Below are 26,353 nucleotides of genomic sequence, written 5' to 3' on the forward strand. Positions count from 1 at the left end.
TTTTCTTTTAAAATTTTATCTTTTATTTACTCATAAAGAGCCAATAAGTTATATAAATCAGAGTAGTTTTCATTTCCTTACTGAAGTAGTCAATAAGATTTTAACTTATATTTATGCTGACACAGTAGCACAGTAAATCTTAGAATGTACTGGTCTCTGTTTTCCACAGCATTTCTTCACCCAAAGGCTACGTTTCTTGCACAGCTTTCAATGAAAACTCTTCCATATCATTAGCAGAGCGTTGTGGCTCCCGAGGAGGTTCTGAGTGCAGCCAAGGGAGGTGTCCAGGCACACACCTTGTGCAGGTCCACAGGCACGCCAAGAACCAGCCCCCAGGCTGGCACAGACCACCCCAACCCTTCTGCCTCCCACTGCTCTTTAGAGGAAGCCACAAGCTACAATGAAGCTCCATGCTGAAGGCAGGGGTAATGACTCCATGTGACAGATGTTAAACCAAATACTTTCGTATTTAATTATGTTAAGAGCTCGAGAAAGTTAAAACCATAGACAAATGCACAGAACTGTCAATGACAATGAACCAAGCCAGCAACATTGTCATCCCCTGCTTTAAACAGTGTCTGAAGCAACTTCTAAACAAGTACAACTTGGGATATTCATGTAGAACTGAAACTGTGATTTTTGTTTGCTTTACCTAGTACAAAGGATTTTCCAACACTTGAGTAACTTGTAACTAGGCCCATGGTTGTCATTTCCCCATCTGCTTCCCATAAGCAGATGTCTTCCTTTGTATGCCAGTAATAGATTTTTCCCCAATAACAATGCAATCTAGTTTTCATGGTAACACACAACAGCATCCTAGTCTTGCTCCTCTTCATCCCCATCCTCATCCTCATCCCCTTGATCTCCAGATTCAGTATCATCTTCATCTTCAACCTGAAATTAATACAACATCTGTTATGAGCAGTAATATCCCTTATTCTAATCCAACCTTTTAAGGGCAAGACAAATGCTGAGTGCAAATAAGCTTAAAGATAACCTAAAACTACTATGCCAGATCAATTAATGCTTATTAAATGCAACTGTCATCTTGTAATGTCCACAGTTCTTTACTTCTCTGCTGAAGATGGCTGACTACTGGGGACAACAGGCAGTGGTCATCTTTCATTGATGGCTGCCAAAATAAGTTGAAAAAGTAACTGACAGATTTAACTCCCCTCTACTTACAGAAAGGGGCCTCATCAGGCTTGTTGGATCAAGTATTACCGTGCCCACACCTGCCTCAGACCCGAGAACTCACTGGACTGATTGCTTCACTTACCGGTACACCAAGGTCCTTCAATTTGATCTTCAGTGCAGATATTTTCTGATCCTGGTCAGCCAAAAGCACCAGGAGATCATCCTGTTCTTTCTTGGATTCCGCAACTTCTCGCTGCAGTTTACTCTTCTCATCTTGCAATATAGCAACCGTACTACTGGATGAGTCCAAGTGCTGCTTTAGTGATTCCTTCTCCTCAGAAAGGGCTTTGACTTCACTCTGGCAACAGGAAAAATCTCACCTCAGGTTACAATACAAGCATAGGAAAAGCTGACGCCCCGTACCCTATTCTATACCCAACCTTTAGCAGCTCCAACCCACTGTTGGTTCCTGTAGCCTTGCTCCCACACACACTTGCACATCCTTACTCTAACTATTACCAACTTGGATAAAGCAGGAACAACATTAACAGTGTTTACCTTCCTCCCCGTCAAACTCGACTGTCCATGTCAGGGTAAAGCTATACCCTAGACTGTCCTTACCAACTGCTTAAAGGCAGACAGGTTGTCATTTCCAAAGTGAAGGAGACATCCAACTTCCCTTACAGAGCCTGCAACTCTGAGGATGCTGAGGAAACAAACCACTTGCACTAGCCTTGGCTATTTTGGAAGCTCTCCTAATTGAAGGCTGAGTATCCAATGGCTTGGTTTGGTGCTCACCCACTACCAACCTTCAGTTCTTTTATTTCTTGCTCCAGTCGTCCCTCTAATTCAGAGCTGGCTGCTGCTGTTGCACCACGGTCTCCTAACATGGGATCTGCAGTTGTATTCTGTGGACAAGGAATTCTCTATCACTGCTGCACATACTAAGAGAGCAAGCTGAGACATGACACAGTCTTTTTTAAAAAAGTATATGTATTTTCTTTTCACAACATAGCCAAGGTATGGTAATGACATACACCCCATGCTGCAAGGCATCAGTAAACAGATCTGTGCTTCCTCGGGTCTCAGACTCGTAGACACATGTACACACCAAGAAGAACACAAGGTGAAACCTTAATTTCACACCATCTACATTTGAAAGACTTAAAGGGTTTTTTCTCAGCAGACGCTATTACAGGCAATCCACCTTCACTCTGATAGTTTTCAAATGCCACAGAAGTCTTTTTATTAGGCTAAAGATCCAATTCTTTGCATAAGACTACTAAAAATAGCAACATTTTCACCTCAGTCAGCCCTACACAAAGTTATTTCCAAAATGTGGCAGCTGCCTGTCAGCTACAACTGCCACATGGCACAAATTTGAGACAATTGCCTCTCAAGTTGGAGTGCACTTAAGCCAGTACGCCAAGCAAGGGAAGCAGGAGGATGTAGGATGGTTGTGAGGTGGCCTGACAGCTGGTGGGACACTGGGAGATGCCTCTGCCTCATGAGCACACATGGCCAACACGTGTCATGTGCAAAGGCATCTTCCGTCAGAGCAGCTGAGCCTGCCTCTCTCAGACCATGTGTATATTAAACACTTGTTTGTCAATTTTTCCTGTGGCCCATCATGTTCCTGCAGCTTGATTTGTTAGCTCTGTTGTGGAAGTGTCTGGAACATTTTCAGACAACTTGTTCAGGCTCTGTAGCCCAACATTCCCTTTCTAAAGCTGTTTATTAGTTTTGAAGACAGTCACATTTATTTAGCCACAAGGCTTTACTGCTTCATCAGTTCAGCACACAGCCAAAAAAACCTCTGCAGTATTTGGAAGCCTGATCAGACAGATGAACCTATCACTTGCCCTTCAACTGTACATCAACTTTCAAATTAGTATCCTCAAGTGCTTGTAAGAATAATAATCTCTCTCGTGTATGGTATCACACAGTTGTGCCTCACAAAGACTATTTCCTTTAATTAGAGTAGAAGCTTGGAACACCCAATAGTTGATAATTGTTTAAAAACACTGAGGACCAGTGCCATCAGAGAGCACCAACTTGACTAAAAGTCCCCTCTATGCTCATGAGAGATTTGTCTGGGTAACTCATTACTTGATTTGAAACACTGTTGGAATCACTTGCTCATGTGTGCACTTAAAATAAGCTTGGTTTAGGAAAGTAGCTACAGACACTAGCAGGAAGGCAAGTCTTGAAGATTTAGTTCCCATAGATAAAAGAAGAAACTTAGTCACTGGTACCATTACTTGCAGCTTTTGGTTCTCCATCTGAAGCTTAGAGATTTCCGCAGACTGTAGTTGTATCTGACTCCTGAGCATTTCTAACTCCTTTGGGAAACAGAGATAAAACTTTTCAGTTCATTGGATAAAACAAGATATTCACATTATATTTTCCTGAGGTTAAATGCTCCCACACTAACTGCTTCATACTAGCAAATGTAATAGTTAAGCTGCCTCTCATGGAACCACAACAGCTCTTGCCCTAAATGACAAAGCTAGACAGCAACATGCATCATTGTCCACCCTGCTCTTACAAACCCTCTTCTGTGGAATGCCCAACCAAGCCACCTGTCTGAGCTTCAGTCACTTGTATAAAGGTGTTTCATACCACTTGCACTCCCATTGGTGTCCTCTGTGCATTGCCCCTCTTGGTGCAGGAAACCATGACGACTTATTAATCCAGCCACCATTAGCTATCCAAACAAAGAAACCCTCACAGGTATTTTTTGAGCAACAGCTACCTTAAAGAACCGAATCTCCAGTTACTGAAACACTTATTCTGTGCTGTACATCCAGTACCTGGAAACTTTCATATCAGCATTTAAACCTACATTTTGCACTGGATAAACACATTTTGCAAGTCAATTCAAGTGTCTTCTGCTGGCTCAAACCTGCTTAGTAAAAACAACTGATTCATTTTTAGATGCATAACCTTGATGCTCCAAGATTAGGACCATCATCACAAGGATACCTGATGAAAAGCAGCAACACATTCAGAAATCAACGCTCCTCTCTGAAGCGTAAAGCTCCTTTCCCATCCCAAGCTACCCCTGTTCACCCCAGCTTTGCTCAAATACCACAAATTCACCTTCTGCAGCTCATTACTGTGCTCCAAGCCACCAGATTTGCTGGTCTGTGAAGATTGCTCTGTAGTTCCCAATTCCGACTGGGAAGAGTTCTGTAGGAACAACAGGAAAATAGCAGCCTTATTACTGAAATTCTAAATGTAGTCACATTGTCAGAAAAACAGCTAGCTGTTCTTGCATCATCAAAATTCCCAGCAGAGAAGCCACAAGCAATGCACATGAAAGCTCTCTGATAAAATGAGAGCAGCTGGATTTGTGTCCTCAGGTGGGTGCAGAAGAACCTTTCACCAGCAGGAGACATGCACCAAATAAATAAACACAGCACATACTGCCCTGCATTGTGACAATGCACTGAGTTCCAAGGAGATGCCTGCCAATTTTTCTCCCCACCCTTTGGAAACAGGCTAAAAACCACTGATTCCACACCAATTCTTCTTGGCAACAGAGTGGAGCAGACAAGGCTCTGCTCAAGACATCTCCCACCAGATTCCCTATTTCCAGCATGCAGCTGGCCAGGATGGCTTGGCTGCCACCACAACGAGGACATGCACAGCTTAAGGCAAGTTACACTTGAAACCAGGAACTGGCAGCTGGATCAAGTTCTGCTGAGACAGCACTTACCAATTTTTCTATCACAGAATCCTTTTCCCTTAACTGCCCTTGCAGCAGCTCATGCTTGTTTTTCCACTCTTCCAACTCCTCTTTCAGTTTGCTCACTTCTTCTGTCTGAATGCCATTCATCTGAAATGTGTCACCATGGGAATTATGATGCTGGGTGTCCTTTCCTAAACAGCAAGTGTTTACAAGGAAGGTCAAACAAGCAACTCTATAACTTAGTTTCCAACACACCAGTCAAAGTACTTGTGACCCATCCTGCTCCTGTCCCACAAGGCCATACAAGCCATTCTCATTCTAACTACAGGACCAAAGCACAGTACTTAAGAATTCTCTACATATAAAAAAGAATAAACACTGATGAGCTCTCATTTGCAATTCCTTCAGGTATGTATGCTCGCCTGCTGCTTCAGCCATTCAGTTCATCCAAAGTAGCAGCATGGACAAATTCTGAAGAGAATTGTTTCCTTACATGGTTTTAATCATAAGCAATAATGAAGGCAGTTTTTATTTTTTTTTTTTTTCTTCTAATCATGTCATATCTAGCTTATCAGGCGTTTTGACCTTGGTATAAGGAGAACATACTGCCCTTATTTACACGTGAAATTAGCAATTTCTCTAGTGACAGTAACAGGCTTTGTCTTGCACACCTGCCATATAGTCTTCCCCAATTCACACTTTCATTCCAGACCCAAACTTCAGCACACTCCAGGGTCCATCTGGTCATGTTCTGAACCTGAACAGGCAGTGACTGGTTTGGATTAACTTTATCCAAGGCAGAGGCAACCTCTGCCAGCAGTTCCCACAGCAATTGTGAGCTCTTAAACCCAAAAGGCTGTGTCTGCTGGAGCTCTGCTGCAGCTTGGCAGAAATCACAACATCTTTGCACAAGCAAGATAATTTTGTACTGTTACTCATGAAGCCTACCTAGCTGTACTTTCAGGAGATTATACTGGTCCTTATGCTGTTGGATCTGGGAGACTTGCTGTGTGACTGTAGCCTGGAGCTGTTCATTTTGAGATGTTAAAGTGTTGATCCGTTGTTTTAGTTCTTCAAGCTCCTGGTCCTGTGAAAGGGAAAAAAAATGCACTTATATTAGTAACTCTTGAATACAATTCTGTCAGGAAGGTGAATGAAAGCAGCAAAACCTGAGCTCCACCACTCAATGCTACCTGGGAGAGATGAGCAGGAAAGCCCCCTGCAAACCCAGATAGCCATACCTAGGAAAAACAGCCAGGAAAGACAGCAGTAGCCTGTCACACCAACTACAGGAGAACAAAGGGAAATGTGGGCAATTGGCTGATTGTAATTTTTATCTAGCACTCTAAAGCCTACATTTGCTTAGTCTTCTACTTCAAGACTCTTAAAAGAAATCATGTTAACTACAGACATCACACTTTCAGTAAAGCCTCTGATAGTTTCCAAGGGCACCTAATGCCTCACATACTCCATACTCTGATCTCTTAACTCAAAACACCTGCTTCAGTTTCCCATTACCAGTTTAAGTTAATTTGCTTTGCTCCTCTACTCCTCCATCTAAACTGCAGCAACCACGAGTCAACTACCACTGGAAAAACGTTTTGAGAGTCCAATCCCAGCAGGTATACCCAAACTTCACCAACAAACCGTTTCTTCATTCAGCCCCATTTCATTTGTCATCTTTGAAAAGTGAGAGCACAGAACTAAGACTTGCATCTCTGAAGGGCTGTGAGTTTTCCAGTTACTCATTTGAAAAGAAACACTCCAACACAGCTAAGAGCATGTACCCCAAGAAAAAAACCAAACTTAACCAGTGTTCTTAAAACTGATGTTTCAGTTGAACCTTGACATAACTGCTGTTAGGAGCATTCTATATTGCTAGATTCCTTGTTACTTGTTCTGGACCAAGAGGGACAGAAGTGCACCACAGTGCCTCCAAAGGACAAAACAAACAGCTTTTAGAAGCACATGTATGGTCCAGCTCCCTCTTACCTGCTCTCTAATGACTTTTTTGTAGTGAGTTACAATGCTGTCATGCTGCTCCAATGTCTTCTTGACCTCCTCTTCCTTTTTATCTTCCTCGCTGGACTTGTAAATAGCTTTACTTATGACACCTGTCAAAAACAGTGTCTGTCAACTAGAGCCCAGTTCACATCTTGGGCCTCAAAATAGTCTCACAGCCTCACAGAGTTTGAGTTCATAGCATTAGAAACTCAACCTGCACGTTAAAAAAGGGATTGCCACAAAGGTTTAATAGAAATGGTGATTTTTTTTGCAGTTTGCACATTTACTGCTTTACTCTGTTTCAGACAAGTAAATGGGTGTTTTGAGTACTTGCTCTCAAAAGAGTTGTGTTTTACTTGCACTATGGCTCCACTACAGCTCCAACCCAAATCAATTTGCAAATAAATGAAAAACTTATGACTGCAAGGGCAACACACAGATGAAGCTGCTTGGACAAATCCATCTTTACCATTGCTGCTTTAAGGTTTTTTCTTTCTCTAGACCAATTTAAGTTTAGAGCAATATTAATACAGGACAGGATTAATATAGGGATGATGACAATCTGTGAAGCACAGACTAAAGAAAGTGTCCATTTCCTAACATGCCAAGAATTTCACCATTCACCTTTTTTTTTTTTAATCAATTAGAAACAGCAAATACTTGGATTATGTACTTCAACAAATGAAGCTTCTCTATGACCATTGTATGTGCTCAATACCTGAGTTTCCATGTGAGCACAGGTAAACACCTTTTGGCCACTGTGGTAACTCACAGAATCTATTAATAATCATTTCAACTAAGAATATCAGGCAATCCAGTTAGAATTACTGAATTTACTGAACACTTAAACTGCAACTTGAGTATATGCTTACTTACAGCTATTAAAATAACCTTTAGTGTCATCACACTCCTTTCAAGAGGGTAACACTCAACATATTTGGTAGCTCATCCATCAGTTTATGACAAGAACTAGAGAAATGATTATACCATCTCACCTTCCAATTCCTTTACCAGCTTTGTAAATTCATGGTCAAACATCATGTGGTCTGGGCTAGAGAAACTAGGCTGTGGTTTCTGAGCAGCTCTGGAATACAGTTCATGTTTGCTTATGAAGCCAAGCTTCTCAATGAAGTTCTCTCTGCCAATCCTCTTCTCAATCAGCTGCTTCAGTTTCTCTCTGCAAGGAAGAGACAAATCAATGACAGTGCAACAACTGGACAAGAAATGAACCCATCAAGGTGGGTTCTGCAGATACAACTCTAATTATCTGTCTCAAGTCTTAACCGCACTGTTGTCCCATTTAAAAGCCTCTTAAACCACCACCTGCCTTTCACAGAACCTTTGCCCACTGCCCTGTTATTTCTCTATCATACTTACTTCCTGTAATTCTCAAGGGAATTGTCATTGTAGTAGATGGAAATGCCAAGCAAAAGTGCACACAGGCCTTGGACAAGCTGCTCCTCTTCTCCAAGGTTTTCAGCTATCTGCCCTGTAAGCTAGAACTCTTGATAAGGATACTGGAGATACTTCATAATCACAACACATGTAACACTTCTCCCTGTATACATTCCCTTTTATTTATACACATAAACCCCAGCTTTGTTAAGAAGTAAGACAAAAGAGCTGACAAAACCCTTGCTAAGTTAACTCCTATTTGGAAGAACTTTGGTAATCAGTGGTATCCCATAAATTTCTCGGTAGCTGCCAGTTTAACCTGAGATTTACTTGTTCCAAAACACACCGGCAGATAAGGTGCCAGTTTAGCTTTATGTACTCATGTACTTGACTAATTTTTTCCTGAAAAAGAAGCATAGAAATTAACTTTAACGGAAGTACAAAGCATTCTTTCTGCTTCTTGAGTGTAAGCTTAATTCACACTAAAAATACCAACAGGCTTGTTGCACTAAAAACACACTTGGCTGGCAGACTGAGACAGTTTTCCACTGTACTTTGCTATGTGCATCCTACACACATGTCACTGTACACAGAACACTGGCAACAAAAGGCTGATTTTGTCTCTTGGCCCAACGCATTTTCTTTTATGTTATACAAAATCCCTGTAAACTGATTTGGACAAACATTTAACTTGAAGATTAATAATCCAAGTAATGTCTAAGCAAGGGGTTCTACTCCGGAAGCAGGTCAAGGATACAAAAGGAACATTGGCTGGATTGTGAAGGAAGTGGGTGACAGCAATGGAGCAGTTGCTCAGCCAAGTACAAAGCAACATCAGTAGTCCAACTCTGGTCTGTACTTTGCTGCCCTGTAAAGAATAAACACCCCCATCATTACCTTTCCACAGAGAGGACTAAAATACAAAACCTAAGCTGTTTTGGATCAGAACTCACCTACTTCCACCTTATCATTTTATAAACTACAAGTCATATCTTTCAAAACACCCATTCATTAGTTATACTGACCAGCTTTAACACCTGGATAAAACAAGCATTAAACCATTCATATTCAACTGTTTTCAGAGCAAACCAGCAAGCAACACAGATGTGAAACATCACTCTATGCAAATCAGCACCAATATAAAAATCAACATGTTAGTTTTGCATTTTTAACACAAGGGTGACTTGAAGGAACATACACAAAATCCCTTAAAAAGAAGGAACAAAGTGTACATTAGTCAGGTAATGATTCCCTAGAAAAGATGAATCACCAAGACCTCCCCTGCTAAGTATAAACTGCCAGGTGTTCCTAGTGTTCTTTCCTAAGTAAAAGAACAATAATCCTGTAATGGACTTGGGTTCAGACAAGATGCAAATTAAGCCAGTAAGACAAATGCTAACTGCAGCATTTTATTTTTGTTAGACAAAATTAGTTTTCATCTCCAAATTGACTTGTCTTACTAATTTGTCTCTGTTGCAGCTATTTGAGCACAGCCAAGCTAAAACAAGCATCCATCTGTGATCAACAGGGTAAAACACAACACAATTCCACAGCAGAAACACCTGGTTTTGTGCCACTAATAACCAACTCAGCAGTACTTTAAGTAACAGCCTGGAAGTCAAACAACTCTTCAGGGGTCACCTGCTCATAATGAAATCCCTGCTACTCAGAACTTGCAGGGCCAAGGTTAACATTTCTGCTGGTAAGTAGAAAATACAAGGTGGCTGGAAGGCAGGTGAAAGCAGTCAGGACATCAGCAGCATATCCCCACTTCTGATGGTACCTGCTGTTTGCTACAGGTCATTCAGAAAACACTATTTCTAACAGTTTTAGTTTTCCTTGTAAGAAATCACACCTATTATGTGAACAGACGGTCAATTAGTTTGCCCCCCTAGAAAGAAAGCACCCATGCTGCCCAAGATACATATCCCATAGTTTTGGGGAGCACCTCCAAAGATCCCCATGGAGGCACCAAGAGTTTGTTATGCCAGGGAAAACCCAAACCACTGCAACACATAGCTGTAAGTGGAAACACATCAAAAAGCAGTTAAAGAAAACCTCCCCAGCAGACCCCAGACAAGAGGGAAAGGCCTGCTTTTGGCAGGAAAATGCCCAAGCTGTGCCAAAACATACATACCCGTCTGTCGATCTTATCACCCTGCAAGTTACACACATATTACTTGAGAACCTTTAAGTGGAACATTGCATAAACATCCCCCCATATTTGAGTGCCTTTTATCATGTAGGGCTGAAGAATGACAAGCACTTGTATTGACTCAAATTTACCTTACACAGAAACAGCATAAAAATGAATGCTGGCTATTTTTAGCTAAAGCAGGTGAAAAGTCTAGGAACAAATTCAAAATTCCAGCCATTATTTTCACTTGCAGGAAAGTCTAACTGCCACCAGAGTTAACCACTTCCTTACTACCACACAGGCTTTTTCCCTAAATGGTTCTAACAGAGGTGAATGTCACAAGGAGGCACGGGCTAAGGAGGTGAACTTGACTCACTTGACATTTGCTGAGCCAGGTATTAACGTGTTGAACAAGCCCAAAAACAAAAAAGCTTTTATCCGTGCATAGCAAAGCCAACCATCAGTACATGACAGCCTGGTATTTTCATGGTGTTTCCGGTTAGCAGGTTCAGGTTAAATACCAAACAGTCACTTCTTCAGTGAAAAGACCCAACGTGACTGGGGATTCTGCCAGCTGGCCTTGCCCTTTAAACCAAGTTTAGGGCCTTGATGCTTTGGGGCCTAGTCAGAACAGGCAGCATCAAGCAGCAATCTGATGGAAAAGCAAGATTTGCTGCTCTTCTCCTTCCCCTGAAGGAGTGAGTGCTTTAAGCAAAGCTTCAAAAACAGCTTGCAAAAGAATCCTCCTCCTCCTCATTAAGCCAGCACTCGTGTACCTGCTATGTCCCTGCCCAGGAGGGACAGTCCCCCAGACACCTGGAGCTGTGTCCCTGCGATGTCCCCTCCCAGGAGGGATGTTCCCCCAGACACCCAGAGCTGTGTCCCTGCGATGCCCCTGCCCAGGAGGGACGCTGTCCCTGGACACCCAGAGCTGTGTCCCTGCGATGTCCCCTCCCAGGAGGGACATTCCCCCAGCCAGCCGAGCCGTGGCGGGGCAGGCAGTGCCGTACCTGCGAGAGGATGTTGGTGCACTGCTGCAGCAGCGACACGGGCGGGTTGCCAATGCTGGTGGCCAGCTGGACCCGCAGGAGCTGCTCCTTGAGCGTGGCGTTCTCCTGCAGGGCGTGGGCCAGGGCCACGGCAGCACACCAGTTGGACAGAGAGTCCGTGGAGAAGAGGCCCCCGCAGAGCAGCTGACCCGCTGAGACGGAGTTACCTGTAGCTACCAGAGGGGCCAAGAGGTACAAGGGAGATTAAAACAAGCCACATAACTGGCAAAATATTTAAGACAACACAGCTAAAACCCGGAAAAATCAAACTAATGAAGTTTTAGACAAATCTAAGCCAAATCACCCCACCTGGATCAGTCACTTAACAGCAGGTAAATTATTTTTCCCGAGACACCAGCTGGTGCATTAAACAGGCCCTAGTTCAGAACTCACTGCAGAGATGGTGCCCTGGCCTACCGTCAATAGTGGATGGCAGGAGCGTTGAGACAATTTCTCCTTGTCCTTTTTGGTTTTTGTACAGAAAGCACTGGAAACAGTAGAGAACAGCACAGCGTAGCACAAATGGCTGCCTCTCGTTTACCATGGACATCAGCAGCACTACGATTGCAGGCCTGTTGGGAAACCAAGGAAAAGCCTTTAGAGCTAAGCTGTGAATGAAGACAACTGCAGGCACACAATCTGGGTGTATTCTACAGGAAAGGTGTTTTGGCCTACCAGTGTATCTATTATTATTTCAAACAATGGTATTAAAACCCAAGGCGTTAAAAGTTTTTCAGTTATTTATACACAGATCAAGAGACTGACAATCTGTCCCCCTTGCCTCCAAATCCCTTTAGAATGTCCTCTGGCTGACAGTGGCAGCTCATCCCGATCTAGAATTTCTCAGACATTGCTCAACTGTTGTTCAGGTGCCACATAGTATCAGTTCTAGGCCTCATCTCTCTGCAAACACACCTGACACCTTAATGCTGTATCCAAAACACCCCTTATGAACTTCAAGCTGTTGCTCTGGATCTTAATTCCAAGTGTGGAATTTAAAAATTCCTTTGGACTGCCCATACCAATACATTATTACCTAAAAGAGTTCTTTCTCTACCTTGGTGGATTAGAAGGTGCATTTACAGAGGCAAAGTAGTCTTGATTTGTCTGGCATCCTCGGATGACCTCTGATACAGTATTAATGGTCTAGGGAAAGGGCAGAGAAAAAAGTTAAATCCATGTTTAAATGTGAGCCATGATCTACCACCTAGATCTCTCAGAATTATTCCAGATTACCCTGACAGTTCAGTATTGAAAAGCACATATGAAGTCTCAGCTCAAAGACTTAAGTAAAACTAATGTGCATGAAATCAAGGCACTTAACAGCTGTGAAAGATGCTGAGCAAAGGTTAAGGGACAAAAAACCTCACAGAGTTATGTCTAGATTCATCATCTATGACAGATCAGTTTTGCTATGATAGCAAAAACAGCTCAACTGGACATTTTTATAAAGTGAAAAGGTGAATCCTTTTAAGAAATTAACAACTGTAATAAAGGAACTAGTCCATGCTCAATCCAAGTACATGGTTTTGTCAAGGGAAAAACCCCTCATCCTACATTGCTGGCAGGACTTTTCTAGAAGCTAAAATCCCTCATCACTGGAAGCCTATCAAATTAGAATATTTGTAAAAATATAAATAAAAAAATAAAACCTACAAGAAACCCACCCCCAGACCAGGAAAATCATGAATCAATTTAGCTGCTCTGGGATATGTTGAAATCCAACAGAAAAAAATAGGCAAATCCAAATCCTTTCTGGTTGCAGAATACAATGTAAATGACTCTTCCATTTCTGCAGCCCACACAGGAAGCTGACATCTCTGGCATCTGAAATACTTGCTTGGCAAATATTCAGTCAGTCTCTGCAGCAGCTGGCTATCCCTGCAGACTGCTGTTATCACCCATTTGGTTGCTCCCACCCATACATCCATTTGCCCCTCTTACTTCTGTCAGGATATCAGCAGGAACCCCGGTTGCCATGAGGATTGTGCAGAGCTGCTGTAACAACCCACACTGGAACATGGCCTTCTGACAGCTGCTGGTGGCACCAGGAGGATTTGTGGGAGACACCAGGACCCGCACAAGCTAGAGAGAAGGAAACACTTGCGTGTCAAGAGAGCCTGAGACCTTCTGAATGCAAAACCAAACTCATCTGAAGTTTAACTATGAAATAGAATTGTTTCATAAAATGGAGACAATGAACAGAATGTTTATCTCATAGCTACATACAGCTGCTTGATTTTCAGTTGCATACTGGGGGATTCTTTACATAGAACACCCTTAATTATGTTTTTAGCTTAAATCACTGTTACATTTCAAGTGACATCAAGTTAAGCAATATGCCAGCCGTCACAAAATCACCTCTGACAGGCTTTGTGCTGAAAGCAGCACAGCTCATGAGCACTGGTAGCTAATTCTAAGCTAAAGTAATGGATTTCACAGTTGTGACATTACACTTTTCACTGCACGAGAGCTGACAGAGAACTGGCATTGATAATTAGGAGTTGAAAGCAGCATTTTACCTGCAGCATCAGGTGAAGATTAGTTACTTTCTGTGCAGACCACCCACAGTTGTCATCTCCAACCTCAAACCAAGGCTTCATACGCTGAATGTATGAACCTTCTTTGAAGAAATTCTGATTGGAATTATTATTTTTCAACAAGTTTTGCAACAGGAGGAGACAGTCTTCCACCACTATTCCTGGTGAGATAAAGTATCACACAATAAAGTGAATCAAAATATGCCACATGGAAACAAATTAGCTTGTCCATACCCTGAGGATGTTCTAGATGGAATAGAGCACACATTTCTGAGCTCTTCATTCTTAACACACATTAGGCTTGGATCAATAACTATGAACCTTGTGAAACCAGAATTGTTCTTCCACAAGTCCAAAGCAAATTTCCAAAGCATGTACAGCTCATATCAGTTAAGTGGGTAAATGGGAAGAACCCCCAACAAAACCTCATAATTCCCTTTATGTCCTGAAGTTCACCTGTTCCAAAATCAGACTACACTGTCCCTATCAAATGCATTCAGATGAAGTTCCTCCTGAACTGCATTGTGAATCCAAGGCAGCAGCTCTTCCTGGCTTACATATTCATTCTCTTTAATCACTGGCTAGCATCTTCAACTCATTTCAAAACTACTTTTTAGTTTTTTGATTACCCTCAGATAAAGGCTTCTGCTATCTAAGGAACAGGTAAGTAGTGGGGGGGGGAGGAAGCAGAGAAGTCTCAGCACTTAGGAATTGATATAACAAGTCTCCTAAAATTATTAACTGCCTAAAAATAGCAGCTTTAAATCAACGTTTGCTTAATATTTCCATGCTAACATATCTGGAATAATACAGCTGGGAGAGAAGCATTAACTGCTCCTGCAGCCTACAGAAAGGTCATGAAACAGCAACCTGTCATGTTACTGAAACAGACTGTAGTAGCCTCAAGTGTTGCCAGTAAAAAAAAAAAAAAGCCCCTAAGTGCTGCATTGTTTTCTGCTCATTTTTTTTATTCTTTTCCCCTCCCAACAGGTAACTGACTTGTGAAGGAGCTGACCAGAAAACTGAAGCTAGTAGTGCAACTGAAGGAACACAGCAAGCTGTCATTTCAGCCACTCCAAGCATCCAAGGATCTCGTGGGAGGAATGCAGATGCTTAACTCAGTAAGTGACAAATGCAGCACACACATCTGACACTGCCATTCCAACTACATACATTCACAGGCCTAAGTCAAGCAAGAACACACTAACTCGTTCACACATGCTCAGAGGAGTGACCTGATGTTTTAACTAAGTATGCCAATTTTTCAAAAGACACTGAAACACAACTACCTAGTCAATCTGTTTTTGCTTAATTTGTTACAACCAGTCTGTAAATTTTGATCCTTTTACCCAATGACGGAGCTCAAACCACCCACTAAGGTAAGCCTGGAAACATTAGCTCATTGTTGAAGAGGCACAAGGCTAAGTCTTGGACTTCACTGTACCTCCATCGCTGTTTCCTTCCTCTGTTATGATATCCAGAAGTCTCTCAAAGGCATTTTCAAAGGCAACAATCTTCTGTATGGCTGCATTACTTTTGGTCAATTGCTGTAACAACAGGACTCCCTTGACAGGTGGAGGAGAAGAGAAATCACACTGGGGTTTTAATAGAACTCCATTGCTTTTCACAAGTCACAGCTCTTAGAAGGATGCTGAATCAGCAGCATAATCCTTAGCCAGGATCACAGGACACAACCTCATGCTCTGCAACTCAGCACATTCAAATCCCCCATGGGCACCAGGCAGTGGCTCCCCTGTGCCTCAATACACAGATACAGAGGTTGCCAAGGGGCCATACAGAACTTCCGTACTGATATACTTACATCATTTCGGATAACCTCCCTGGAGTCTGCTAGTAAATCCATCAGTCGGGAAACACCTGCAAGACACAGGTTTTTTAAAAAAGGCATGAAAAGATGAAGCTTTTTCATGCCTGAGGTCTTTAATACATCTTGCTCAAGACTCCTCTAGGCTGCTGCCATGTCTGCTGAGCATCAAGGTCCAAGTTTATCAGCAATGGATTCAAGCACTTACCCATGGGGCTGACCAGAATAATCTGCTGCACTTGAGGCCCTTGCTGCTTTAAGAGAGATGTCAGTAGCTTCACTCCAGGCCAACGAACATGGAAATCAAACTCCTGAAAGGATGAAAAAGAGTATGTTAAGTAATGAACTCCTCAGTATTTACCTCAGATACACTGACAGATGCTTAATACTGCTCAAAGCATGACATGGGTTCCATATGGGAAAAATAAAATACCATGTTTTTTACTGAAGTTGGACTTCAAAGGAAAGGAAAAAAGAATAGAGTATTTGTATTGTTCTCTCTCTCAAGCACTATCATAGTCCTAGTTTGGGAACAAAATTTTTAACAGCTGTAAGTAAAAAGGCAGTCCATGAGGATAAAACCATTGGAAAATGAGTTAAATAGCTGTCACCCTTTCCACTTGAACTGTATCTCAGACATTACTGTTTCATGATGATTAATGATCATCTGAAAAATAATCCGTGCACAAGGGACAACCACTGCTGTTTGGGGAGCAGTAATTTTTATTGTTTCTAATTAAGTAACCAAAATCCTTTCTCAAGTAACAGGGTGAGAAAATGGCCACAAGGTGCACCAGAGGAAGTTTAGATTAGATATTTGGGAAAACCTCTGCACTGAAAAGGTGGTCAGGCACTCAACAGACTACCCAGGGCAGTGGTGGAGTCATCCCTGGAGTGTTCAGGAAACATGTGGATGTAGCACTTTGGGACATAGTTTAGCAGTGACCATGGTGGTGCTGGGTTAACAGTTGGACTCCATGATCCTGGAGGTGCTAAATGGTTCTGTGATTCTATTCCATGTTACCCTGCTTTAAAAGCTGCACTAATAGCCTTCATCCAGGTCAGTCCTGACTCACCCCCAGCCCCACCTTCACTAGATCCCAGCACACCTCACACCAGCTTCACTAAGAGGACAAAACCAGGGCTCTCTCCATTAATAAAGTACCACCCATCTCTCAGCAACCTAAATATAACAGTTACTCACCTCCACCAGAGTCAACAGCAGAGTGACATTTTCTTGCTGTTTAATGAAAATCTCTGTGAACTGACTCCCCAAATCATCAACTTGTTTTGCTGAGTTTTCTTCTGTAACAGTAAAAAACAACATATTACAACACAACTGGAACAACTTCAGCAACTGTGATTCTTATTCTTACTAAAATAAGGCCATGGGTGACCAAAAGATTTTGAGTCACTGCTAGAAATGTTAATTGAATTATTTTCACAACTAACACCGAAACAAGCTTTTCACAAAACAAAAAACCTACATTATTCTAAATGTAACTTTTGAATCTCAGCAGCTACATCCCGACATAGCTCCACTAATCCAAAAGAGCAGCCCCTTATAAGTACCCTACACTGAGGGGCAAAAGCAAAGTACATTTTACACCAAGAGTCTTGACGCATAAGGAATATAAACCATCTAATACTACATGGCCCAAACATCTTAATTATTCTATTTGATTTAGCAATAGGAAAGACCTAAACATCAGGAAGGGACAAAGTGTCACACAGATAAGCATCAAACCTGCCAGTCTTGGGATCTGAATTGATTTCAAATGTGCCAGAATTGAGTGCCATTTCATTATTCACTTAACAGTTACACAGCATTGGGCTAGCACATGAATCGTCTTACTTCATTATTTCATGCATCACTGTTGCATGAATAAAAAACAAATGCAAAAGTATCCCACAAAATGACAAAACCCCATGCAAACAGCTTCTCTGCACCACTGCTATTTTTCTAGGCTGAGTGACAATTTACATAACTGTTCCACAAAACAATGGCATGTAGGTACCACTGGTTGACATAATTAAGGCATGTCAGCTGAAAAACTGAGTAAGGGCAATTCTAATTCAAAGGGAAAGGAGTTTTTTTAAATAAAAATAAACAGAAAATAAAGAGTAAAACAAATTAATTTCTGACCAAATCCAAAAATCTTTGGATTTTTTTCCTCCTACTTGAAGTACAGGATTTATAGCCTTATCAAGTAAACAGTAACAAACCATTAGCAACTGAGCAGCAACCAAAAGGGTCAAAGACCACACACCATCTCCACACTCTGCACCTTGCTGGGCTATGGCAAAACTGAGAAATCAAAAGACTACTACAAAAGTCTGGTGCCAAGAATACAATTTTAATTCAACTAACCTAATTCAAACTGTTGGTGATGGCAATTCAAAGCAAGGTATCACTTTCTAAGGTCTACTTGTGAAAGATTTCCAATGCAGCAAAAGTTTTGTTTGGCCTCGCAGACACCAGAGAAGCTGATAATTTCTCACTTCATAGAGCTGTATTTCCCTCTTGAAGCAGGCTTAGCAGTGCACAGCTTACAAAAGGGACAGAGAACCAGCAACACTCTGCTCTAAATTTACAGCAGCAGAAATGATGAAATATTACAAAAAAATATTAGAAGGGAAGACAGACTATGTGCAAAAATAGCTCCAGCCCAGGCACATAGCATCTAGCAGGACATAAGTCCAATAGTGATCTCTCTAAAGCTGAGGGTCTTATCAAGTCTGGGCCATTCCTGAATTTACATATATTCATTTACATAAATGAAGGTAAAAACTCCACACAAGTTCAGCTTCTACACTTGCTGCTGTAGACTAAGAGGCAACTCAGCTGGGAATCAATCATACATGGATTGCACATCCTGTAGTTGGCTGCAGGCCAAGGAGATAGAGCCCAAAAAGCCTAAATACTTTACTTTCAAAATTGAAGTCAAAATATTTCACTTGGACTTTTCCATGAGATGTGACTGAACATCTTGTCCTTGTCCCAACCTCAGCTACAAATAGCAAGTGTTTGAACTCTTGATCCCAACTGTTGCCCTTGCACAAATTCCAGGTGCTAAGGCAAAACCTAAGCAGTATTCACAACTTGCACAGCCTCTCTCAGGCTGTAGTTGTTTTTTCTTACTCTAGCTCAGAATTCTTCTATGAAAGGGCCAAATCACCTTTTTTCTTTTCAAATATTTCTTCTACTATGTTTAATAAAACACTAAACAGGCAAAGGGAAACTATTTTCCACTTACACCAGAGATCTTGCAACCAGCCTTCTACCCATAATTGTTCCTTAAATCTGCACATTCCCAGGGCTATCTCAAATCAAGCCAACAGCTTCCATCTAGTAATATCAGCTCTTAGCAATTCACTAACAAGCAGCACTGCAAACTAGAACTATTTCTAAAATAAACAGCTGTAGTGCATTTTGATAAAATCAGTTTCAAAAGGAGAACATGCAAAGCATTAGTGATAACCTAGGGCAGAAGTGAACACTGTATTTTAACATGCATTGCTTAAAAGAGACACTGTGAAGGATGCTCATGTGCAGCTCATGCATTGGTGTCCAGCTTCAAGGCTTCCTGCAAACAGAAACTCTGTTCACAAACTTTGGCCCCTTAAAATCCTACCAGTTTGGGGCTGCACATCTTTGACATCCTTATTAAGAATTTATCATTATTGCAGTCTCTGGAGATCTGCTGGCATTCAACATGCCAAGTCATGGCAGAAATCAAATTGGAAACACATTTGAGCTCCAAAGAGTAAGCATAGAGCAGAAGGCAAAATGTTTTCCCTGAGCTCCAGTGCAAGTTTTTACAGTGTCCTTTTTAAATGGCAGCAAGTGTTACTGGCAGGAGTAGCAACTAGGGCTAAAACCAAGTGCCATATTTATATAAGTAAAGGTTCTTTTACCTTCAGAGTCATCTGTCAGTGCAGATAAAACAAAAAGAAACAAGAAACAGGTTTATAAGTTGAACAGCTTTCCACACAGCACAACCAATTACAGCATAAGCTCAGGTTTCCAAAGCAGCTATCCCAGCCTTCCTACAGCAGCCGGACTCCTCCGGGAAGTCCTTATGGAAGGGGTTAAACTAAACCACCCCAGAACCCTTCCAACCCTGGTCATCTCTCATACACAACTCCAGATGGACAATTCTTTACTCTTTGTAAAGATCTGCCAACACTTTCATCCAGTCCACAACCAAGGCCTCTACCACAAACATGAATTCACCAGCACCATGAAACTCAGATCTTGTTCTAAACCTTTTTATCAAGATGGGGGAAGTGGATGAACATGGAAAAGAAAGCCAAGTAAGTTAAGCACAATTTGAAATATGGTTTAGAAAAACATTTATTGGCCTTTGAAACCAGTTTAATGGCCTTCAAAAATCAAACAGGTAGGAGTGGTATGGATTTTCACAGCCCAGCTGCACAGACAAAGACAAGTAGAATCTTTCTAAATCTCTTTCTCCACTGCCACAGCAGGGTTAAACAAGGTTTTCACACTTAAATGTAGCACCTTATCACAGGTACCTGAGATTTTACATCTCAACATCCTTGTTAAATCATGAGATGGTAATGTCCCATTTGACAGTAACCACCAGAACTATCCTTTCTCAACAGCAACAGACTTGATTCTTGGCTTACAAACCAGAAAAAAAATCAGTTATCTGATTTCAACCTGGATGCTGTTCACAGAACAAAATGTTCAAAATTAATAAGCAAGAGATCCAGTGTTACTTTAATGCAAGCTGCATACAAGATTTTTAGCATTGTCCTAAGAGCTATACAATAACAAAGCAAGTCTAAGTAAGCATTAGTAAATCACAGTATTACAGTTGGTAATTTGAACAAAGCACCAGGGAAAGCAACCCCACAGTTAATACAGCTATTACTACCAAGTGCTTACCTTGCTCCTCCTCTTCTAGGTCATTGGATATTACATTGTAGAGCGTGTCCAAAGCATAGCCAATAATTTCAGAATCTGAACTGCAAATGAAAGAACCACTTTTCTTTAATGACTTATTTCCAACTGCTCTTACAACATTGCTCCTCTGCCCAGGCAGTTCCCTTTGCAGCATTAGGCCAAGTAAGAAGAACAGATTTTTTGCAGTACCAAAAAAACAGGAGCTGTCTGCTCCCTGAACAGAGTCAAACTCCTTTTCCCAAATCCATTTCCTGAGGTGAGCCTCAGGGAGTCTGGTGACACCAGGTGCCCACAGGACTCTTCACTGGAGGTGTCTTTAATTTTCTGAGTCACTCCCTCCAACCTGTTCTTATACCAGGAGAAATCTCTGGGAATGCTTCAGACTTGCCAGAAAGTTACCCAAGGAAGCTGCTGACAAGCTTCAGCACCTTACCAGGTGAGACCCTGCCTGCTACACTGTCAGACAGAACCAGAGCCAAACCTCGGAGCTCCAGGGGAACGCAGTAACAGCTGTGAATTCTCGCAAACAGGTGGCCTCTGTGTCACCAAACCCACTAAACCTAATTATTGAAGGGTTTTGAACTCCAGCATCCCCAGGAAGCTGCAGGGAAGCTTTGCTAACCCCAAAGCATTAGTTCACCTGCTCACACCCAGAGTCTTCTCTTAAGCCCTGCTTCAGGAGGGATCTGTTTCTTCTGCATTACCAAGACTGAAACATCTGTAAACCCTATGCTACAACCAAGACACAGCACTCGAGTTTATGGGGCAGAATATAACCATTTCTGCTACTTGCTTTGTTGCTCCTAAGCCAAAAACAAAAAAAAAAAAAAAAAAGAAAGCATAATTGGGTAAAAAAAAAGGAAAACAAAACATACAGTCACAGGGGAAGGTGTCTCCAAGTGCAGAAGGGCACACCTCATAGCACTTTCATTACTCTGCCAAACATCTGAAAAGCAGACTATCAAAACAGGATCTCTCACTCCAGCTCCTAAGTATTTACTCTCACTGATCTCCAAGGCATTCCAAGTAAGTGCTCCACATGAAGATAAATTTGCATTTCATGAGGCTGCTAGGCTGGTTCAGAGCAGAGGCCTGAACAACTACCTAGTTTTAGTCCATGGAAACAGTCTCATCTAGCAGGTAAGATCATATCTCCAGCCTGCTTATGTTTTCCCTTTACTGTCATTTTAGTTCCTCAACACATTACTATTAAGTCTGTGCTTTCCTTTTCATAGAAATGAAACAATTCCACATCTAAAAACATACAAATTATTTCTTAGAAGCTTGAAAAGCAAAGCTACAGCTTGAAGGATTTCATAACTTACCTTGTTATGGAAATTACAGCAGCTCCAAAACAATAAGCAAATTTAATGTACACGTGATTAAAAGCAGGCCTTGTTTCTCTTGTTCAAAGATCTGACATCACAAAATGAGGACAGAAGCATCCCACCTCTGCTGTTCACTGCCTTGCTACCATCTGCTGTTCAGCACATACCACATCTCATTGATTATTCTGTTTAGGCTGAAGCTGCTTTTGCTCTATAGTAAAAAACAGCCAAGAAATAAGACTTCTCAGACATCCATAAGAGGCAGGCTTTGTGCTGTGCAAGAATTCAGCACAAGCCACCTCAGCCAACCTGCCTCTGCTAGTGGTGATTTTACATGACATTCAAACGAGATGTCAGGGCCCTCTCAGTTCACAAACTACAGCAGAACCACACAGAAGTGAAAGCACCTGTGCACTGATTGTCCTGCACATGGATAACTGAGGTTTGTGCCTTAGGAGAAAAAAAAAAACAAAACATCTCTTAGGTCCACGTTATTAGGCTACAAACTTTCAACTGTTTCAATTATCACACTGAAACTCAAAAACATCTTAATATACGTAGAAACAAAGCAGTTAAGGATCAAGTTGACTTCTCACTCCAGTGCCTTCTCTGACACCAACAGTTAGGTGGTATTGGCCCATTCTACAGTCAAATGCCAATTTTTTTTCAAAATAATCCCTGGTGGGATGTAGCAACATCTCAACAAGTCCATAAAAGCCCTCTACCAGATCACTACTTTGTATTACTAAAGAAATATCTGGCATAAGAATTCTAGTGTGTCTAAGTCTGGAATATGTAAAAGCTGACTCAGGTTCCAGGATGCCTGATTCACAGAGCTGGAAAACTTAGGGTAAAGAAGTCAGTTTTCTATAGCACAAGTTTTAAGCACTTGAGCAAGAGACAGAGCTTCAGGCAACCTACAAGTAAACTGTTTAAGAAGCAGAATGATGTCTTCCACTTAAGAAGTGGTATATTGCTGTTTCAGGGTAAAGGCTGTAATTAATTCAAATGAAGACCCCAGGATCCAAGGAACTGAGAACTGGACACAAGCAGCACTTGCATTTTTCTAATCAAATTAAACCTGCTGTCATCTTAAACTTCACAGCAACACAGCCAATGGGCCACAGGGCAGCACACGTGCATGATTCACATGAATACAATGACATGTGAGAAGACAACTTGAGTCAGTCATTGACTTCTCTTTTTGAGCAGCTGCAGTGAGAAAAAAAAACAACAAACGAACAGGTGGAAAAGAACATTTTCCACTTCTGCAGAAAGCTTCAGGGTACTTCAGGCGGACACTGGAAAGGTCCAAAGATCAGGTCTGTGGGCACGCACCAAAAGAGTGTGTCTGTCACACCAGCAGCCTCCCAGTTCAACAGACCCATTACACTGGGCTTTGGTGACGGCTGAGCCTGTGACTCCCTTATCAAACACTTAATCAGTTGAGCTGGTTTTGATTCCCATTGAAAGAGTCCCTAAAGCCTCACCTGCACAATCCCTGACACCAAACAGTAACCCAAACTCCAACACATCCAACACCCACACTGATCAGACACAGGGACTACAACTCTCTCTCAGAGAAGCCACAGCACCCAACCCTTGGCCTAGCTGATATGCTGGCCCACCAAACACGCAATAGCAAATGACTCTATCAACACCTTGTCCAAGACAGCATTTCTTCAGCTGAAAACCCAAAAAGCCCCTGTATTTATTCTTTTTTTCAACTGCAGCCTGAGTCACACAAGATGTACACACAGAACTCCAGCACACACAAATTCCAAAGGATCAACTGGAGCCCAAAAAGCACTGAAAAACCTCAAGTCCCTGCCCTGAAGGGTTCAGGCTGCCTTCTCAAGCCGATCAGCCCCGCCTCCCTTTTCAAAGTTCAAATCTGCCCTCAGAGCAGATAAGTGGATGAAAGTAGGCTCCTTAACCTGGTTTTTTAAAGGGCTTCCCCTTCACATCCCTGACAGTTACTCCTATAACCTTCCCTTTCACTGTTTGCACCAGGTCAGACATTCATTTTCAACTACCCAGTCCACAGAATAGGAATACCATGGAGTTGCCTAGACAGCAACCTCACACCCTCTTCCCAGCTGGCATAACTGGCCAGGCAAGAAAGACCTCAACCAGCAGCCTTGGGCTGAGCACTGAAGGGTTTCGTGTCCTATATCCATAACTGGAGCAGGAGTCCTCCTTCCAGACACTGAACTGCAGCTTTCCTAATTCTCCTTGGTATTGGCATCAAAGGACATGCTCCTCCTTCCAGTGCATGCAAATTTAGGTATTCCACAGCTGTATGGCTGTTTTGTATAAATTTACCAGCTTGATGTTAAAATCCAGACTGAAATATTATCCCCATACATTTGCCTACCTAAATACCAAGTAGGCGCAGTATTTGAAGCTTAAATCCAAGCACTGCAAACAGGTTCCACATTACAACATATGGGCACCATCAGGTACAGCAGTGATTGCAGAGATGGATAACAAAGATATTCCAAACACTGGATTGCATAATTATTACATCCTAGTCCACACAGAGCACTCGGACTCGTGCCATCTGTTGTAGCAGCAGCCTTAGTCCTACTCTCCTGTTTACCTGAACCCTTCCATGCCAATGCCTGCAGTACTCCTCATGGCAGAATTATTCTACCAACTCGTTTTTTAACATACACCAGCAAAAACACACACCTGGTGATTTCATTCTTTTCCTCCCAATTCTGTCTAGCTCACCTTTTACCCAACAACAGGTTGATCTGGGTTATTTCAAACCCTGTAGTTAACATGATCAGTTTGGACTCACCTTCCTACAGCAGTGGGAAGATGCCCCTGATAAGCATTAAGACACACTTTGATAGTACCTTCACTCTAGAGCTTGGCTTTCTGTCCCTCATCCTGGTTCCTGAAATTCTGTTCTTTCCACCTCTGACTAGGCTCCAATGAAGTTTATCAGCACAAAAAGCCAAGGTGGCAGAGGAATTCCCAGAAACCCAGCTGCCCTCCCAGCTTTGTCAGTACAGGGCACCAGGTCTGCATTTGCTGTTTCAGCAGAAGAGAAGGGTGGGGGCAGGGGCCCAAAGTGGCTGCAGGATGCTTACCGGTCTGTCTGGAGAACGCGGATGAGGTGTTCCATGGCTTGTATGCCGACTTCCAACCGGTATTTCTGTTTGAAGGAGAGACAGTTTGTTAGTGGTCGAGCCCAAACGCCAAACAAAGCCTTTCTAGCACTAACTGACAAAGCTACTTGAAATTCATGCCGCTACTCAAGAAGTTGGCTACTTACCTTGGATAATGACTTGAGAGCACGGACAGCATCCCTCCGGTCATCCAGTAACGTGGAAGAAGCTACTCGGTCACACAGCTTCTGGATCTGGAAGCGTACATACAACACATGGGATAAGACAGCACGCCGGGGCTGCAGTGGGGACTGCCGACACACAGCCTAAGGTCAGGAGACACACGGGAGAGCCGCTCCTTCCCCGTTCCAGCCAGCAGCTCACGTCCCCGAGCGGGACCGGGCACCACCCGGGCCTGTCAGAGGGACGGGCACAGCAGGTGCCGACAGGGCGGCCCCAGCCGGGCTGTCCCGCGGCCCCGGCCCTGCCCCAGCCCGGCCGCTTCCCCGCTCACCGTGTCTGCTCCCGAGGGCTGCGGGCCGGCGCTGGGGCCGCCCATGACGCCCCGCAAGAAGTTCATGGCGGCTCGGCTCGGCTCGGCTCGGCCCGGCCCCGCTGCTCCCGCTCCCCCCGCCCCGCGGAAGCGGCCGCCGCGCCTGCGCTGCCACGTGGAGCCGACGCGGCGGCGGGCGGGGCTGGGCTCGGGAATCCCGCCTGAGCGGCGGCTGCGCTTCCGGAGTGACGCCAGCGGGCACTGCTCTTCCCGGTACCGCTCGGGGTGCACCGCGCTGCCCGCGCTGCTCGTGGGAAGAAACCGCCCCGAGCAGATCTGAATGGCAGGTCAGCTCGCAGAGCGTTTCGCTGCACGTTTGCTCACGATGAAAAGCAGATGCTGAGAGCATTAACCTGTCTGAAAATGAAAACCAGCATAACCCTGTAACACAGCTCCCCCCCGGCGGCTCGGGGTCTGTGCATCCAAAACAATCCCTAGGCAAACGCTAAGGCTTGAAATTCAGAAATTGTATTCCAATGAAAAACGAAAAGGTGAAAGCTACTCTTAACTACAAGTAGAAAATTTTCAAATCTTTTTGAAACTGAGTCACCTCAGTGAGAGCCAAAACCTTACTTAGATAATACTGATTGTTCAATCCAAGAGAAGAGCACAAAGTACTTAAATTTCAGATGCTGAATG

At 42.9% G+C, this 26,353-nt stretch overlaps 1 protein-coding gene across 3 annotated transcripts; it reads right to left on the minus strand.

Moving 5' to 3' along the window:
* On the minus strand, positions 1-25,843 carry USO1 (USO1 vesicle transport factor). 3 transcript variants are annotated; one of them, XM_085057705.1, is made up of 25 exons: positions 25,676-25,843; positions 25,329-25,415; positions 25,144-25,208; positions 20,697-20,776; positions 16,986-17,086; positions 15,990-16,092; positions 15,779-15,834; positions 15,401-15,521; positions 13,939-14,117; positions 13,361-13,501; positions 12,474-12,562; positions 11,834-11,988; positions 11,378-11,583; positions 10,368-10,388; positions 8,988-9,098; positions 8,213-8,331; positions 7,831-8,012; positions 6,824-6,945; positions 5,780-5,918; positions 4,859-5,022; positions 4,240-4,329; positions 3,393-3,479; positions 1,947-2,045; positions 1,280-1,495; positions 1-894 (listed from the first exon to the last, which is right to left on the minus strand). In XM_085057705.1, exons 1-25 carry the CDS (start codon positions 25,739-25,741, stop codon positions 817-819), a joined length of 2,877 nt encoding a protein of 958 aa, XP_084913831.1. In that variant the 5' UTR covers positions 25,742-25,843; the 3' UTR covers positions 1-816. The 3 variants fall into 3 exon arrangements, with proteins under 3 accessions (XP_084913831.1, XP_084913830.1, XP_084913832.1); XM_085057704.1 differs by having other exon boundaries at positions 11,378-11,589; XM_085057706.1 differs by lacking the exon at positions 10,368-10,388 and having other exon boundaries at positions 11,378-11,589.
* Positions 25,844-26,353: the final 510 nt, after the last annotated feature.

Source organism: Lichenostomus cassidix, chromosome 4 (assembly GCF_008360975.1).
Source record: "Lichenostomus cassidix isolate B80296 chromosome 4, HeHo_3.0, whole genome shotgun sequence".
In the NCBI taxonomy this organism is placed as follows: Eukaryota; Metazoa; Chordata; class Aves; order Passeriformes; family Meliphagidae; genus Lichenostomus; species Lichenostomus cassidix.